Genomic DNA, 15,778 nt, shown 5'->3' on the forward strand with positions numbered 1-15,778 from the left:
GGCGGTTTGTGCGGAAGTTGCATCCAGCACTAGTTGAAGAACAAGAAGGAGGAGGACGAAACGCTTCTCCTTTTTCTTTCTTTCCTTCTTCTTCTTCTGCCCCGACTCGCAACTTTACTCCGCAGAGGACGGGTCGATTTACCGCGGAGCCTCCGCCCATCTTCAGCCGACCTTAGAGCTTCTCTGTCGGCCTCGGCGACTTGCGGTGAGTCGGTGTTGCGCTGCCTGCAGGAGGTGGGGCGGAGGGGGTTGTTTTGCGTGCTCGTTGCGGGGGTGGCGGAGCGGTTTGCGGGAGACGTTGCCGTTTGCGTCCCAAGCAAACGCGCCGCCAGACTCTTTTTTTTCCCTGTTTGCCTTCCAAAGTCAAGCGTATATAGGCCGGTTCAAGTGACTTCGTCTGTCTGCTCGCAGCCGCTAGGTGGCGCCACAAAAACACTGGCCATTCTGTCGTTCTGTGTGATATGTTCAAGTTTTCCAAGCCGGATTTCTCCCCATCATTTTTAGTCATATGCTTTTAGTTTGGAGGCGTAGTCGCAAAGACTTCCGGTGTTGTAGACGCTTAGTAGCTTGTTAGCTTGTAGCTTCATTATCGGGCCGCGAGGGGGCGTGCTGCTCTCCTTCCTTTCATTCCCCCATCAAATGGCCCTAACCCCTGTTCACCGGAACAGGAGCTGGAAATTATGAACAGTTTTATCAAGATAAAAGTCCGAATTGATGACGTCACCTCAAGTGTTCATTTTATTTTTATTATTACAGGGGCTGGAAGTGGGGCCTTACGTCATCTCAAGTGTTTATTTCTTTTACTTCGCCTCTCAGAAAGAGTTAGGTTTCAATGTTTGTAGATCACATTAATGATGTGTGTGGCGTCCCGCAGGGCGATGGCTCGGCCGAGCCACAGCGATCACGTCCTCCAGCAGCTGAACAACCAGCGCGAGTGGGGCTTTCTATGCGACTGCCTCATCGCCATCGGCGACATCTACTTCCGGGCGCACAAGGCCGTGCTGGCGGCCTGCAGCTCCTATTTCCGTATGATGTTCATCCGCGACCAGCAGGGGGCGGCGCGCCTGGACCTCAGTAACATGCAGATCAGTGCCGAGTGCTTCGACCTGATCCTGCAGCTCATGTACCTGGGACGCATCGCGGCAGGCTCCTTTGACTTCGACGACCTCAAAGCGTCCATGGTCTACCTGCAGATGTACTACATTCCCGACTCGCTGGACGACCTGCGTGACATCGGCGGCGCCTCCAACCTGATGCCGTCCTCGTCCGAGTGCTCGACGGCGGCCGCTGCCGGCGGAAAGATGTTGTTCGGGGTTCGCATGTACGAACGGCAGAGGTCGGCCGCTGCTCGAGATTCTGCCGACGACACCAATAGCGTCAGCGGCTCTGCCAGGTAGCCCCATGAGACTCATTTTTATTTTGAATTCCTTAATGAACCTTTTGCTTTTGTGAACTTTAACAGCCTCGGCAGGTACCTGGGGGTGCCGCCCGCAACCGAGGAAGCGCCGAGGGCCGCCGTCCTCCCGAGTGCGGACGCGGGACATGCGTCGGAGCAACCGTGCGACCTGAGGAAGCGGAGCGGAGGAAGGAGCTCGGCCCTGAGGGAACGCCCTCGCTTCGGCCGCACCTTCACCTGCGACGACTGCGGCTTCGTCTTCAGCTGCGAGAAGCTGCTGATCGAGCACATCCTCACCTGCACCAACCGCAAGACCTTTGCGCCCGCCCGCAGCCCGGACGGCAACGCCGACTCCCCCAAGGCCGAGAGCTCCGCTTCAGACAGCGCCGAAGAGCGTCGGGTGCTCGGCGACCTGCGGTCGGTCGCGGCGGGGCCGAGCGGTGGGGACGGATCCGCCCACCGGGTTTCCATCAAGACGGAACCCGGGGAAGACCCGCCCCCCGAGGACCGGGAGGCGGGCGGCGGCGCCGCGGAGGATGGCGAAGCGGCGCCCGGCGTCTCCGGCGTGGAGAAAGCGAGCGAGCGGTGCTCCAGCGCCATGTCGGGAAGCGACTCGTCGGCCGCGTCGCCTGACTTTTTTGCAGTGAAAGAGGAGAGTACGGACGGCGCCCCGTGCGAGTTGTGCGGGGCGCCACTGAACGAGGACGACAGGTCGGCGCACTACCTGTCCAGCCACCTGGGCCACATCTGCGCCTGCGGACGCTGCGGCCAAGTGCTGATCAAAGGCCGGCAACTCCAGGAGCACGCCGAGCGATGCGGCGAGTCAGATGAGGCGGACGAGCCCCCCGGCGCCGACCTGGCCTGCCCTCACTGCGGTTTGCCCTTCCAGAGCGAGAGCCTGGCGCTGGAGCACGCCCTCTCCTGCCCCCACGAGGCCGAGCCCTTTCGGCCGGGCGCCGGTGGCGGCGGCGGCCCCGACCACCGGCGCAAGCACTTCTGCGCCATCTGCGGCAAAGGCTTCTTCCAGCGCTGCCACCTGCGCGAGCACTACACGGTGCACACCAAGGAGAAGCAGTTCACCTGCCAGACGTGCGGCAAGCGCTTCCTGCGCGAGCGCCAGCTGCGCCTGCACACGGACATGCACCGGGGCGTGGCGCGCTACGTGTGCCCCGTGTGCGAGCAGGGCACCTTCCTCAAGCACGACCACGTGCGCCACATGATCTCACACCTAGCGGCCGGCGAGACCATCTGCCAGGTGTGCTTCCAGATCTTCCCGGGCGGCGAGCAGCTGGAGGAACACATGGACGTGCACCTCTACGTGTGCGGCGTGTGCGGCGACAAGTTCCGCCTCCGCAAGGACATGCGCACGCACTACAACCTCCAGCACACCAAGAGGCTGTAGACCGAGCGACCGCTTGTTGGCTGACCCTGAAAAGCGCCAGGAGCAAAACGCTAATTTAGCTTAGCGTTGGCTTGCGAAGCGGCTTCAGGCATGTGGGAATGTGCGCATGCATACTCGTGTGCAGACTCGCACGTACACGTCTTCCCCAGTGGAAAAAGTCTGGCTCCGCTGGCACAGCCCTAAAATCCCGCAGTTGGGTTTTATTTGATGTTTTTTCCCCTCCTGCACTTTGAACCCTGCCCTCATCACGCGCCCGATCGTCTTTTGGGGGCGCGGTCGAGACGTCGGACAAAACGGGATTCCTGGTGGACTTGAAAGTGGCGATTCTTCAGGGAAACTCGTCAAGTGGACAGACTCGAGTTGTGTTGTGCTTCTGGACCCGAACGGAACCCCGAGGGTCTCCGTCGAGGGTCTTTGTGTTCTTTCTCAGCTACACACTTTGAATAAACAACTGCACACCTTACACAAGTCTGATTTCTTCACCAAACTTCATCGACTTTGAAGATGACGAAATGGCCGGGTTCTATTCCAACTCATGCTCATGTAACGCTGACGAGGATTTGAACAAATTTGAATTTTCCTATCTCGTGTTTGCAACCAAAGTTCAGAATCGAACCAAAAATGAAAAACTTTGCCCATTCCTAATTCCAAATGAGGTGACTGGCGTAGGGGCAGCAGGGTAAATTTTGGATGAACCCTGGTGAGGGTTCAATTTACCCACACCATAACTGGAACCCACGAGACAAAATTCATGTATAATGTCTGGTCAACTCGATAAATATTTGTCAGACAGCTGTCGGTCACAGAGTGTAAATGCCAAAGGTCGTGTCTGCGGGGCTATAAGTGAGGCCAGCGATCCGGACGCCGGTTCATCCGAAGATGGCTTACCAGTTGGTGATTGCTGCGTTGCTGCTGTGCGGCCCGGCTGGGCTTTGGGCTCAATGTGAGTTGGACCACTTTTCACATCTGGAAAGTCCTTTGAGCTTTTTGATCTAAAACCTACAGTTTAAGATCACTAGTAGTCTGAGGGGGTTTTTTTGGGCGCAGATGGGCAACAGGTGGCATTCTCGGTGGCGCTGAAGACCGACGACCAGGCGGCGGGTGACCACGGCCCTTTCAACACGGACACCACTCTGGTGTTCAAGAGGGTGGTCACCAACGTGGGCGACGGCTATGATTCCAACACGGGTAGGACGACAAAAAAACAAAAACACTCCCCAGTCGTTTTTGCGGTCGGTCACCACAAGAGGGCGCTAACAATGCGGTGGTCTTCCTTACGCAGGCATCTTCACCGCCCCGGTTAAGGGTCTCTACTTCGTCACTTTCACTGGCGCCTCCGGATCAGAGGGCGGCCTGAACGCAGCGGTGATGAAGGACGGCGTCAACCAGTTCGCCATCTATGACAATCAAAACAAGTTCAGCAGCGCCACCAACAGCATGGCGCTGCAACTGGACGTGGGCGACAAGCTCTGGGTCACCTTGTGGGCCAACCAGAGGCTCTTTGACCAGAGCCGCCTCAGCACCTTCAGTGGCTTCCTCATCAGTCCCCTCCCTTAACCTCGCCCGAGGTTTGCGGGAGGTCGTCTTCAAGACAAGGACAAAAATTAAAATAAAATGAAATTGAAAAAAATTGACGATTATCAGGTTGTCTTCTTGTGCGTGTGTGGTGTTCATAAATATGTCTTGCTAAGTTGCCATTTAATAACAAACAAAACACATCAAGAGAACTGAGAATTTCAGTCAGCAGCACTTTTTATTTTCAACTTTCCACGGACAATTCTATGTATTTATAGGTCACCATTGGCACAATGTATAAAATATGAATGATTTTGTTGGCTATTTTTCTAAACCGGAAGTACGACACCGCTTCATTAAAACTCCTCCGCTGTTCTCAATTGCAGTCACGAGGCAGGACGTGTTAAAATTACGTAGGAAAAAAAAACCTCATTTAATGCTCCAAACAACAGACGAGTCCTTGAGCACTTTGCAGAAGGTACGTGGAAACATTTGATTATTTATTTCATGCAGAAAAATATCAGAACAGACGCAAACTGGGCGTGTGTTTTGTGTGGTTCGGGGTTGAGCGCTCTTCACGTTATGACGTCACATAGTTAATTAGCATTTGAGCATGGCCAAAAGCTCTCTAAAATTTGTGTCACGTGACTCCTTTAACGGTCATATTTATGCCATATTATGATGTTGGTGTGTGCTAGTTGTGTTTGTGTGCAAATATTTGCACGCAAAGTCCACGTTGTCCAGTTGAATAAACTTTGAAGAGAGAGCACGGGTTCACTTCAGTCAAAAAGCGTCGAGTTGAAGCCGAGAAGCCTCATCTGAGATCATCTTCGCCATGGCGTGTTCTTGCTTGACCACCGTGTTGCTAATTGTGTGCGCTGTCAGCAGCCTTCAGGCTCAGTTGTTCGTTGGCGACGAGCGTGTCACATTTGAATCCGACAACACCCCCCTGCAGCGGCTGGCGGCGCGCGTGGACAAGCTCGAGAGGGACGCGGCCGAAGCAGGTCAGTTGATGAGGCACATTCCCAATGTTCCTGGAGACCCTGAAGCTCATCCTTGTTCTGTGTGTGTATAGCCAAGGCGCCGGTGTCCTTTGCGGCGGCGCTGGTCACCACGTCGGACTGGACCCACCTGGGCCCCTTCAATACGGAGACCACCCTGATTTTCAAGCGAGTCATCCACAACATCGGGGACGGCTACGACTCCAACACAGGTAGGACGCCATCTCGTCTGGCTGCAGCTAACCTGGTTCTGCGAAAGAAGCCATTGTTATGATGCTAACAGTCGTGCTAACAAGGACGTGACCCCCAACAGGGATCTTCACGGCCCCGGTCAAAGGGCTCTACTTCTTCATGTTCAATGGCAACGTGGGCAACTCAGGGGCCTTGAACGCGGCCGTGATAAAGAACGGCGTCAACATGTTCGCCATCTACGACACGCAGGGTACCTTCAGTAGCGCCACCAACGGGATGCCGCTGAAACTGGAGCAGGGAGACAAAGTCTGGGTCACCTTGTGGGCCGACAAGAGCATTTTTGACCAGAGCCGACTGACAACCTTCAGCGGCTTCCTTATCAAAAGCATGTGAACGCCGCGGCGGCTCACAGAATCACACAAATAAAAAAAAGTCTATTCAGATGCATCAAACAATTTTGTGGTTTGTGTTGTCATGGCGATGATGTCACTAGTTGCCAACTCTTATTTTGAAGAGAACAAGCAGGCAGGAAGCTGTGCAAACACATGCATTTATTTAAACTTGAGTGACTTTTATTGTGAAACAGCCAAGTGATAGACTCTTGGGCGCCACCTGTTGGCTTGGGGTGCAAAGACTGCTAATCCTAAGAATCACGTTCTTCGTGGGTGGCGGCGGGACTCTGGCATTCTACAGCTTGGTGCTGGTCACCTCAAAGACAAGCCTGTCAAAAAAAAAAAAAAAAAAAATCAATACTGCTCACATGTTTTTAGCGTGCTAGCTTTAGCATCCTGATTTGATGGCCCGTCGGCTTACTTGTGCGTCAGTCGTCCAGGTTCTTCTTGGCGCCCCCGTCTCTGGTCTTGGCCCTCAGCTTGTTGACTTGGGTCTCGGCCACGTCGGCCCTCTCCTGCGCTTCTTCCAGCTCGTGTTGCAGCTTGCGTATTTTGGCCACGTTGCCGTTAGCCGCTTCCTCGGCCTCCTCGGCGGCGCGCTTGTAGGATTTGACTTTCACCTGCAGTTTGTCCACCAAGTCCTGGAGTCGAGCGACGTTCTTGCGGTCTTCTTCGGTCTGATAAGTGAGTTCTTTGATGCGGCGTTCGTACTTGCGGACGCCTTTGATGGACTCGATTCCTCTGCGCTGCTCCGCTTCCAGCTCGTTCTCCAGGTCTTTGATGCGAAGCTCCATTTTCTGGAGTTGCTTCTTGCCACCTTTCATGGCAATCTGCTCGGCCTCGTCCAGGCGGTGCTGCAGGTCTTTGATGGTCTGTTCCATGTTCTTCTTCATGCGCTCCAGATGCGCGCTGGTGTCCTGCTCCTTCTTCAGCTCCTCAGCCATCATGGCCGCGTCCGTGATGGCTTTCTTTGCCTTTTCCTCGGCGTTGCGACTCTCTTGGACCAACTCCTCTATTTCGTTGTGCAGGTGGAGGAGGTCGGCCTCGTGCTTCTTCTTCTGGTTGATCAGGCTGGTGTTCTGAGAGTGCAGGAGCTGCATGCGCTCGGTGGAGTCGGTCAGCTCCTGCTCGGCCAGCTTGCGGCTTCTGTCCGTCTGCTCCAGCGCGGCCCTCACCTCTTCCAGCTCAGCCTGGATCAAATTGTTTCGACGTTCCAGGACGGCGATGTTCTCCTTCAGGTCATCGTTCCCGTGCTGGACGTCATCCAGTTGCAACTGAGTGTCCTTCAAGAAGACCTGCAGGTTCTTGAGTTGTTTCTGGGCGTCGGCCGCTTGCCTGTTGGCTTGGCTCAGCTGGATCTCCATCTCGTTGAGGTCCCCCTCCATCTTCTTTTTCACTCTCAGGGCTTCGTTGCGGCTCCTGGTCTCGGACTCCAGAGAGGACTGGAGCGAGTCCACCGTGCGTTGGTAGTTTCGCTTGGCCTGTTCCATCTCCTCGTCTTTCTCGGACACTTTCCGTTCCATGTCGGCCTTCACTTGGTTGAACTCGAGTTGCGCTCGTAGGATTTTGCTCTCCTCGTGCTCCAGAGAACCTTCGGCTTCTTCTAGCGCAGACTGTAGCTCCGCCTTTTCTTGCTCTAGCTGTTTCCTCATCTTCTCAAGTTCACAAGCACTTCTGCCACCTTCCCCGAGCTGGTCGCTAAGGTCCGAGATCTCCTCCTGCAGGTTCTTGTTCTCTCTCTTGACGGTTTCCAGGTGGTCCAGGCACTCCTCGTAAGAATTCTTCAGTTTGAAGAGTTCGGTGCTGAGGCTCCGTGCCTCCTTCTGGGAGGCTTCCAGCTCACACTGGCTCTCCTCAAACTTTTGCTTCCACTCCGCCAGGACTTTATCAAAAGCTCGTTGTTTCTTATCCAGGCTGGCGGAAGCCGCATTGGACCTCTCCAGGTCCAGCATCAGGTCTTCAATCTCATTTTGGAGACGGTGCTTGGTCTTCTCCAGCGAGGAACATTTGGCATTTGCCGCTTCGATGGCCTCCTCGGCCTCCTGCAGTCTCTGGACCAGCTTCTTCTTAGCTTCCTCCAGCTCCTCGGTTCTCTGGATGGCGTCGGTTTCGTACTTGTTCCTCCACGCCGAGACCTCGCTGTTGGACTTGGAGAGGGCCCTCTGCAGCTCCGCCTTGGCTTCCTGCTCCTCTTCGAACTGCTCTCGGAGCAGATCGCAGTCGTGACGGGCCGACTGCACGGCGTGGGCCAGCGCGTTCTTGGCCTTGACTTCCTCTTCCAGTTGTCTGCGGAGGTCTTCCACTTGCTGGTTGTACGAGTTCTTTCCTCTGGTGAGCTGCGAGATCAAGCAGTCCTTCTCCTCCATCTGCCGACCAAACTCGCCATTCTCGGCCAGCAGCTTGGCCCTCTGGGTACTCAACTCATTGACGGAGCGCTGGGCCTCCTCGTACTTGCTCTTGTACTCGCTCATGGTGTCCTCGGTGCTTCGGCAGATCTTCTCCACGTTGGATTTGTTCTTGGCCATGCTCTCCATGCTGGAAGCTACGTCGTCCAGCTCGAGCTTCAACTCGCTTTTTTCCTTCTCCAGCTTCTGCTTGACCCGCTGGAGGTTGTCGATTTGCTCGCCCAGTTGGGCCACGCTGTCGGCGTGCTTCTTCCTCAGCGCGGCGGCGGTGGCCTCGTGCTGGAGGGTGGACTCCTCCAGCTCCCGACGCAGCTTCTGGAATTCGGCGTCCCTCCTCTTGTTGAGCTCCACCTGCGCCGACGAGGCTCCGCCCGCCTCCTCCAGACGTTCGCTGATGTCCTCCAGCTCACGGGAAAGGTCGGAGCGTTGCTTCTCCACTTTGGCTCGTGCCGCACGCTCGGCGTCCAGCTCCTCCTCCAGTTCCTCGATCCTGGCCTGGTTTTCCTTCAGCTTCTTCTGGAGCTGACCCGAGGCGACCTGCTCGTCGTCCAATTTGCCAGTGATCTGAGCTGCCTCAAAGTCTTTCTTCTTCAGCTTCTCCTCCAGTTGCTGCTTGTCGTTTTCCAAGTCCATCAAGCTCTCGTGAGTCAGCTTGACGTCTCCCTCCAACTTCCTCTTGGAGCGCTCCAGCTCCATGCGCAACTTCTTCTCCTGTTCCAAGGAGCCTTCCAGGTCATCCACCTGCTGCTCCAGCTTGACTTTGCATTTGTTGAGGGTGTTGGCTTTGTCCTCCTCACTCTGGAGATCATCCAGTACTTGCTGGTGAGCCTCCTGCAGCGCTTTCTTCTCTTTGGTCAGCTTGAGGATGTTCTCATCCTGCGAGGCCATCTCCTCGCTCAGGTTTCTGACTTTGTTCTCCGTGGCGTGTTTCTCTTTCTCAACTTTGGCCAAAGTCAGCTCAAGGTTGTCTATATCTTTCTTCAACTCGGAGCACTCGTCTTCCAACTTGCGTTTCTTGGCCGTGAGGTCGGCGTTCAGTTCCTCTTCGTCCTCCAGCCTCTCGTTGAGCTCCTTGAGCTTTGCCTCCTGTTGAATCTTGCTCTTGATGAGCTGCTCGCATCGTTCCTCGGCGTCGGTGAGCGTGTCTTGCTCTGATTGAATTTGCAGAGTCAAATCGTTCTTCTCTTGAAGGAGACTGACTATCTTCTCCTCCAGCTCCTTCCGACGCACTTCGGATTTCTCCAGGGCTTCCTTCAGCTTGTTGAACTCGTCCTTCATGTTGGCCATCTCCTTCTCGGACTCTGCGCTCTTCAGCAGGGGCTTGATCTTGAAGAAGAGCTTCATCCAGGGCCAGTTCTTCACGCTCAGGAACGAGCGGAGATTCCACTGGATGACCATGAGGGCGTCTCTGCGCTCCACCAGCTTGGCGAACTGGGCCCTCATGAGCAGAGCGCGAGCGTTGGCCTGGATCCTGGTGATGATCCGCGAGAGCTGCTCGTCTCGCATCTCCTCCAGCGTGCCGAGCAGGCCGGCTTTGAAGAACACCTTGGTGTGGCCAAATTTGTACTGCGTGTGGTCGATGTCCAGCGACGAGAGCAGCTTCTCGGCGCTCTTCTTGCAGTCCATGAACTGACCCTCGGGGATGGCGGAGGCGTTGAGGATCCTGTACCTCTGTTTGAAGTCTCCGTAGAGGACCCGGTTTGGAAAGCCCTTCCTGCAAATTCGAATACCTTCTAGAACGCCGTTGCAACGCAGCTGGTGCATGACCAGACAGTTGTCCATGACTCCTGGAGTCTTGCGCTCGTTTGGAATCAAGCAGCGGACAAAGTGGGGATGCGTGGTCTTCAGGTTGGTCATCAGCTTGTTGAGGTTCTCTCGGTGGAGGGCCGAGACGGTCTGGAAGGACGAGCCCTTCTTCTTGACTCCTTTGCCGCTTTTGTCGCTGCCGTCGGTGCCCGAGTAACTGGAAAATAACACGCTGAGAAGCTTGAGCGAGGACTTCTGGTAGAGACCCACCACGGTTTCGTTGAGAGGGTCTTTGTTCTTCACCAGCCAGTTGGTGATGTTGTAGTCCACGGTGCCGGCGTAATGGACCAGGGCGAAATGAGCCTCTGCTTTTCCCTTGGCGGCTCGGGGCTTCTCGAACATTTTGTTCTTGCCCAGATGGTTGTCGTAGAGCTTGGACTTGAAGGTCTGGTCGCTGGCTTTGGGGAACATGCATTCTTCTTCCAGGATGGACATGATCCCCAGCGGCTTCTCGATCAGATCGATACAAGCCTGCAGGTCCATGCCGAAGTCGATGAACTCCCAGTCGATGCCTTCCTTCTTGTACTCCTCTTGCTCCAGAACAAACATGTGATGGTTGAAAAACTGTTGCAGTTTCTCGTTGGTGAAGTTGATGCACAATTGCTCAAAGGTGTTGTAGTCAAAGATTTCAAAGCCGGCAATGTCCAGCACGCCGATGAAGTACTGCCGGTGCTGCTTGGTGTCCAGGGACTGATTGATCCTGACCACCATCCAATTGAACATCTTCTCATACACAGACTTGGCCAAGGCGCCCATGGAGTAGTAGACCTGGTCCACGCTCTGGCCTTTGGTCACGTACTCGTTGCCGACCTTGACTCTGGGGTGGCACAAGCCTTTGATGAGGTCGGCCGAGTTGAGGCCCATCAGGTAAGCCGACTTGTCCGCCGCCTCGGTCCCGTCGGGCTCGGCTTGCTCCTCCCGCTGCTTCTGCTTGAACTTCAGGTTCCCGTAGTGCATGATAGCGCCCGTCAGCTTGTAGACGCCCATCTTCTCCTCCGGGGTGAAACCCAGCACGTCGAAGGCGCTGTCGGTGGCCATCAGCTCCTCTGAGTCGTTGATGGAGGCCACCGTCACCTCTCCCTGCGAGATGTAGCTGTAGTCGTACGGGTTGTTGGTGATGAGCAGCAGGTCCAGCAAGTCCGGCTTCTGATTGGACAGGATCTGGTAGAAGATGTGGTAGTTCCTTTCAGCCTTGAGCTGAAAGGTGACCCGGGACTTCTCCAGCAGGTACGTCTCGATATCCGCCGACGACAGCTTTCCGCTGTTCCCGAAATGGATCCGGATGAACTTGCCAAAGCGGGACGAGTTGTCGTTCCTCAAGGTTTTGGCGTTGCCGAAAGCTTCAAGAGCTGGATTCGCTTGGATGATCTGGTCCTCCAGCGTCCCCTTACTGGGGTCCTTTTTGCCCGCCCCACCCACGGCGGCGATGCTGGCAAAGTACTGGATGACCCTCTTGGTGTTGACGGTCTTGCCCGCCCCGGATTCTCCGGTGATGAGGACCGACTGGTTCTCCCTGTCGGTCAGCATGTACTGGTAAGCGTTGTCGGAGATGGAGAAGATGTGAGGAGGAGCTTCGGTCCTCTTCTTCCCTCTGTAGGCCGCCACCACCTCGGCGTCGTAGACGGGAAGCCACTTGTACGGGTTGACGGTGACGCAGAAGAGGCCCGAGTAGGTGTAGATCATCCAGGCGGCGTAGCGCTCCTTCAGATTGAACAACACGGCCGGCTCGTGGAGAAAAGTGAACATGGCCATGTCTTCGATCTTGTCGAATTTGGGTGGATTCTGCGGGTGCACGTCGGCTTCCTTCACGCTCACCGTGTTCCCGTCCTCCTTCTTCACCGTGACCGTGCCGCCGTCTTTGCTCTGGATTTGTCCCTTCATGTACTCCACCTTGTCATCCACCACAAAACATTGTGTCTTGATGTCAAACGGTCTGGTCTGAGCTTCCAGACGCTCCTTCTCTGACTTCCTGAGGTACGGAGCCGCCTTCCCGAACTCGGCCATCACTGCGTCGGACATTTTGAATAGGAAGAAAGGTAGTGTGACGCCGGGGACGAGAAGGACGAGCTTTTAAAGGCACCCGCCACACCAAACAAGGAGATGAGGCAGGAAAATACAGAAAAGGGGGATGCTAAATCTGTCTGAGGAGATGCGGAAAGGTCACAGCGGTGACCTTGAGTTGTCAGGAGGCCATATTAGGAAGAGCTCAAACGCCGCTTATCAAAGTCGCCATTCAGTCATCACGCTGCTTCTTTTAGAACCGGACAGCCAATGCACTTATTGTGATGGAAACAAACAAAGAAATAAAATGGAAGTGATTTTGTCGCAAATATGAAAACTAGCTTGTATCCGTCTGATTGTTTGCGTGTGTGTTGGACTGAGAACGTGAGACGTGTTATCAGTTTTACTTGCTGTCTCTTTTTATCTTAGAAAACTTTTAAAAGTGTGTTTGTGTGAGAATAATAAGACTTATAACTGTAGATCAGGGTGGCTATTGCACCCATCCATTAACTGAACCGCTTATTGTTTTATTTTCCACTGCGAGGACAGGCCAAGGTGACTTATGCACTTCCAACAAAGCCGCTAGAGGGCAGCAGAGAGCATGTCTTGAATGCGCACTGCTAAATGTACCCGAAGAAGAAAAGCAGACGAAGAAGCGCGACAAGCGGAAGTCTCAGGCGTCCTTGTGCGAGAAAGAAGAGCAGCCAAGATGAACCGAAGCATTTTTGTGAGTCTTTTTGGGACTTAACAGCTCGTTTGGCTTTGCGAATGTTTGCCGGTGTTTCTGCGAGGATTGGAATTCGCCAGGACTCGTTTGTTGACCTCCGCTGGGCCACTTAGCGTCGGCCAGGGGTCAAAGGCTGCTAATACCGTCGCGCTAACTCGCTTGAGTGTTTTTAATTTCGATCACATCAGCTTTTATTGTCAATTTAATCGTTATTTCCCAAGTGCACGTTCAGCTTTAGTATTCCTTGTCATTTGCTTTGTTTCTCGTAATGCCAAATTTATTCTTAGCATTTACTTGCATCAACTTCCACGGGAATAATGCGTGATTCCTCTACTGAAATTTTACCTTTATTCAAAATATATACTCAAACACTTGCTACGTTTGAAATGGTCAAGATTTTGATGTAGGAAATGAGCTCAGAAAGTAGAAGAATAAGAGAGAAAAAACTTTTGAGTTTATAACGGATAAAAAGGCACCGAATTGTGGCCACCGAGTTTAGGTGTGACTCCGGATTTAAAATTTTCAAAAATCTATCTATTAAAATAGTTTGCTTTAAGTACAATGTATCCAAAACGTGCTTTAATAAATATTTCAAACACTTCAACTGTATTACAAATGGCTGTGCGCCGTGAATTCCACTAGATGGCAGCACTGCCAAAAGTATGGCGTTCCATAGAAAGGCATCAAAAGAAAGATAAGCAAGCAGATCCAGAAGATTGATCTCTATTTTCCCGAGCATGTGCTACATGCGCTCCAGTCTTTTCTACTGTCAACTGTAAACATCCAGAACTGACATAGCCTCGTTCTGTCATTCCCAGGCGCTTCAGCAGGTGGCGCGGCGGACCTTATGCAGCTCCGCTCGGAGGTCGGTGGAGAACAAGGTCCCCAAGAACCAGAAGCTCTTCCAGGTACCTGGCACGCCTCACATCCGCCTTTTGCCGCCGTCCAAGCGAGGCCTCGCGTTCATCCGCTGCTTCTAATTTTCTTGCTGATGATGTACTGTTGGTAATTGTAACAAGATGTACACAAGTAGCAGCTCGCAGACAGCCTCATGCTTTATATGAGTCCATGAAATGAATGTGGAACATACTTGAGGTTAGCATGTTGGCATGGCCTTCGGCGACCGTTCCACTTACTCACGTGGCCTCTTTGGAAAATTAATGACCCAGCCGTGGATTTTTTTGCTTGTTCTGACTCCCGCGATTGCTCGGTTTTCCATATAAGATGCAAGGCGTGCTTGCTTCAAGCTGTTTGTCACTCCGAGGTGAAGTTTACTGGAAAAGTGACTCGCATAATTCAACGTTTTATGTTGACATGTAAGCATACGATAATAAAATTCTGCTAGCTTAATGCTAGGACACGATGGGAAATGCCATTGAGAGGCTAAGGGAAATTAGCAGTACTGTTATTAAAAAAAGGATGTGAATTAAGAATGTTTGTTTGTTCAAATGTTGGGACAACCCTCCTTGCATATTTGTGTTTTGCTCAATGTGGAGTCGTTTTGCTGTGTTATTCATTAAACCAAAAAAAAATCCCACCTGTTTGCAGTTTGGAAACAGATTTGACTGGTGAGGATGCTTTTGAAATGCGAGCGTTTTTGACATACTGCCGGAATGACTCGGTGGCTTCTCATTTTGGGTTTGAACCCCGCTGTCTCGTCGTTGCAAAACAAAAGCCGAGCGAGCGCGCGCAGACGACAGCGAGGACGCCAAAACCCCCGCCGTCAATCAACGCAGCCGTGACAAGATGGAAAAAAAAAAGAAGACGCAAACGTGTGATGCTTGTCTTTTTTCCTGCGCGACATTCTCAGACGACCGCTTTGCCGCTTCACCTTCCGTCGTTGCCGCTGCCATCGATTCCTAATCGTTCATTATTTATCTCCCGCTCCAGACGAGAGGCGTTTTGTCATCGGGAAGCAGACCAGCACGAAATGCAATACATGTGTTTGCTTTGCTAGCTTGCTTTGGCGGCCACAAAAATCTTTGGAGGCTTCAGTCAAAGGCGCCGACGCAAACGGCACAGTTGTTTGCGGCTCACCTTGATAACGTGTTCCCGACGGTCCAACCTGTTGCTATCTTTCATCCGTGTTTTTGTTTTGTGTGTGTGTGTGTGTCAGGAGGACAACGGCATCCCGGTGCATCTGAAAGGTGGCGTGGCCGACGCGGTGCTCTACCGAGCCACTATGACGCTCACCGTGTTGGGTGAGGCAGCGCAAAGCACATAATGACACTTCCCGCAAGTTGACCTTTCACCTCTTGTATATATAAGGACGCGGGCCGGTTTTCATTCTCCGCCGATGACGTGACGTTAAAAGTAACATAAATTGTAGCGCTGGAACATGAAGCGTGGTTGAGCCTGTGATTGATTGAGCGTGATCTTGGGGACGTACGCAAAAGGCGGAAAAAAAAAAAAGACGAGACAGCATTGGCATGGCGGAACGTCTGTTGGCCTTCTTAAATTGCACCGGGTGGGGGGCTTGGGGGATTCTGAATCAAACTTTTTCTTGTGTTGCGCTGCACAGGTGTGGGTTACGTGATGTACGAGCTCCTGAAAGCTGCCAAAGCCTGGAAGTAGGCTGGACTTCCACCTTCACGTCCTGTTGAGTGTGATAACGATTATAGTCATGTTGTTCCTGTCATGTTCATGGGATCAATATTTATTTCTGTGCGAGATCAATTAAACGTCTCATGAGCCAACTGCTGCCGCTTGCCGTCTTTTGATTCGATTTTCTTTTTTTCCCTGAGAATGCTGATTCCATTAGTTGCCTTGAGCATTATGCAAGAGGTGCTTTTGTGTTTTGTTTTTCCCCTGGTAAATGTTTGCGGATGTTTCACAAACGTCAAGTGGGTCCCCGGAAGGAACGTGGAGGCCTCATTCCATATTTCCTGCTGGTGGAGACATCCCGGAACCGTCGTCAAGTACTGCAGACGAAGTTGGCAGC

General features: G+C 53.3%; 5 protein-coding genes across 5 annotated transcripts; 4 read left to right on the plus strand and 1 right to left on the minus strand.

The window, feature by feature from the left end:
- Window positions 1-2: 2 nt before the first annotated feature.
- Window positions 3-3,266, plus strand: zbtb1 (zinc finger and BTB domain containing 1). Its single transcript, XM_049757759.1, has 3 exons — window positions 3-205; window positions 875-1,393; window positions 1,463-3,266. The coding sequence occupies exons 2-3, from the start codon at window positions 879-881 to the stop codon at window positions 2,796-2,798; spliced, it is 1,851 nt and encodes a 616-aa protein (XP_049613716.1). The 5' UTR covers window positions 3-205; window positions 875-878; the 3' UTR covers window positions 2,799-3,266.
- A 143-nt stretch (window positions 3,267-3,409) lies between these two features.
- LOC125990519 (complement C1q tumor necrosis factor-related protein 3-like) lies at window positions 3,410-4,432 on the plus strand. Its single transcript, XM_049757803.2, has 3 exons — window positions 3,410-3,741; window positions 3,846-3,986; window positions 4,081-4,432. Exons 1-3 carry the CDS (start codon window positions 3,678-3,680, stop codon window positions 4,353-4,355), a joined length of 480 nt encoding a protein of 159 aa, XP_049613760.1. The 5' UTR covers window positions 3,410-3,677; the 3' UTR covers window positions 4,356-4,432.
- Window positions 4,433-4,977: 545 nt separating this feature from the next.
- Window positions 4,978-5,961, plus strand: LOC125990517 (complement C1q tumor necrosis factor-related protein 3). The gene is made up of 3 exons (XM_049757800.2): window positions 4,978-5,317; window positions 5,389-5,526; window positions 5,628-5,961. Exons 1-3 carry the CDS (start codon window positions 5,149-5,151, stop codon window positions 5,897-5,899), a joined length of 579 nt encoding a protein of 192 aa, XP_049613757.1. The 5' UTR covers window positions 4,978-5,148; the 3' UTR covers window positions 5,900-5,961.
- Window positions 5,962-6,037: 76 nt separating this feature from the next.
- On the minus strand, window positions 6,038-12,129 carry LOC125990476 (myosin-6). Its single transcript, XM_049757730.2, has 2 exons — window positions 6,320-12,129; window positions 6,038-6,227 (listed from the first exon to the last, which is right to left on the minus strand). The coding sequence occupies exon 1, from the start codon at window positions 12,126-12,128 to the stop codon at window positions 6,327-6,329; it is 5,802 nt and encodes a 1,933-aa protein (XP_049613687.1). The 5' UTR covers window position 12,129; the 3' UTR covers window positions 6,038-6,227; window positions 6,320-6,326.
- A 552-nt stretch (window positions 12,130-12,681) lies between these two features.
- Window positions 12,682-15,533, plus strand: cox7a2b (cytochrome c oxidase subunit 7A2b). The gene is made up of 4 exons (XM_049757804.2): window positions 12,682-12,837; window positions 13,656-13,745; window positions 14,954-15,038; window positions 15,359-15,533. Exons 1-4 carry the CDS (start codon window positions 12,721-12,723, stop codon window positions 15,409-15,411), a joined length of 345 nt encoding a protein of 114 aa, XP_049613761.1. The 5' UTR covers window positions 12,682-12,720; the 3' UTR covers window positions 15,412-15,533.
- The last annotated feature ends 245 nt before the right edge of the window (window positions 15,534-15,778 follow it).

Source organism: Syngnathus scovelli, chromosome 20 (genome assembly GCF_024217435.2).
Source record: "Syngnathus scovelli strain Florida chromosome 20, RoL_Ssco_1.2, whole genome shotgun sequence".
Classification (NCBI taxonomy): Eukaryota; Metazoa; Chordata; class Actinopteri; order Syngnathiformes; family Syngnathidae; genus Syngnathus; species Syngnathus scovelli.

Bases quoted from the DNA above. Each gene is read 5' to 3' on its own strand.
- zbtb1 (XM_049757759.1), top strand. From the start codon at position 879: ATGGCTCGGCCGAGCCACAGCGATCACGTCCTCCAGCAGCTGAACAAC. The intron at 1,394-1,462 runs GTAGCCCCATGA...GAACTTTAACAG, and splicing joins AGCGTCAGCGGCTCTGCCAG to CCTCGGCAGGTACCTGGGGG.
- LOC125990519 (XM_049757803.2), top strand. From the start codon at position 3,678: ATGGCTTACCAGTTGGTGATTGCTGCGTTGCTGCTGTGCGGCCCGGCT. The intron at 3,742-3,845 runs GTGAGTTGGACC...TTTTGGGCGCAG, and splicing joins GGCTGGGCTTTGGGCTCAAT to ATGGGCAACAGGTGGCATTC. The intron at 3,987-4,080 runs GTAGGACGACAA...TTCCTTACGCAG, and splicing joins CGGCTATGATTCCAACACGG to GCATCTTCACCGCCCCGGTT.
- LOC125990517 (XM_049757800.2), top strand. From the start codon at position 5,149: ATGGCGTGTTCTTGCTTGACCACCGTGTTGCTAATTGTGTGCGCTGTC. The intron at 5,318-5,388 runs GTCAGTTGATGA...GTGTGTGTATAG, and splicing joins GAGGGACGCGGCCGAAGCAG to CCAAGGCGCCGGTGTCCTTT. The intron at 5,527-5,627 runs GTAGGACGCCAT...GACCCCCAACAG, and splicing joins CGGCTACGACTCCAACACAG to GGATCTTCACGGCCCCGGTC.
- LOC125990476 (XM_049757730.2), bottom strand. From the start codon at position 12,128: ATGTCCGACGCAGTGATGGCCGAGTTCGGGAAGGCGGCTCCGTACCTC.
- cox7a2b (XM_049757804.2), top strand. From the start codon at position 12,721: ATGCGCACTGCTAAATGTACCCGAAGAAGAAAAGCAGACGAAGAAGCG. The intron at 12,838-13,655 runs GTGAGTCTTTTT...TGTCATTCCCAG, and splicing joins AGATGAACCGAAGCATTTTT to GCGCTTCAGCAGGTGGCGCG. The intron at 13,746-14,953 runs GTACCTGGCACG...TGTGTGTGTCAG, and splicing joins AGAACCAGAAGCTCTTCCAG to GAGGACAACGGCATCCCGGT.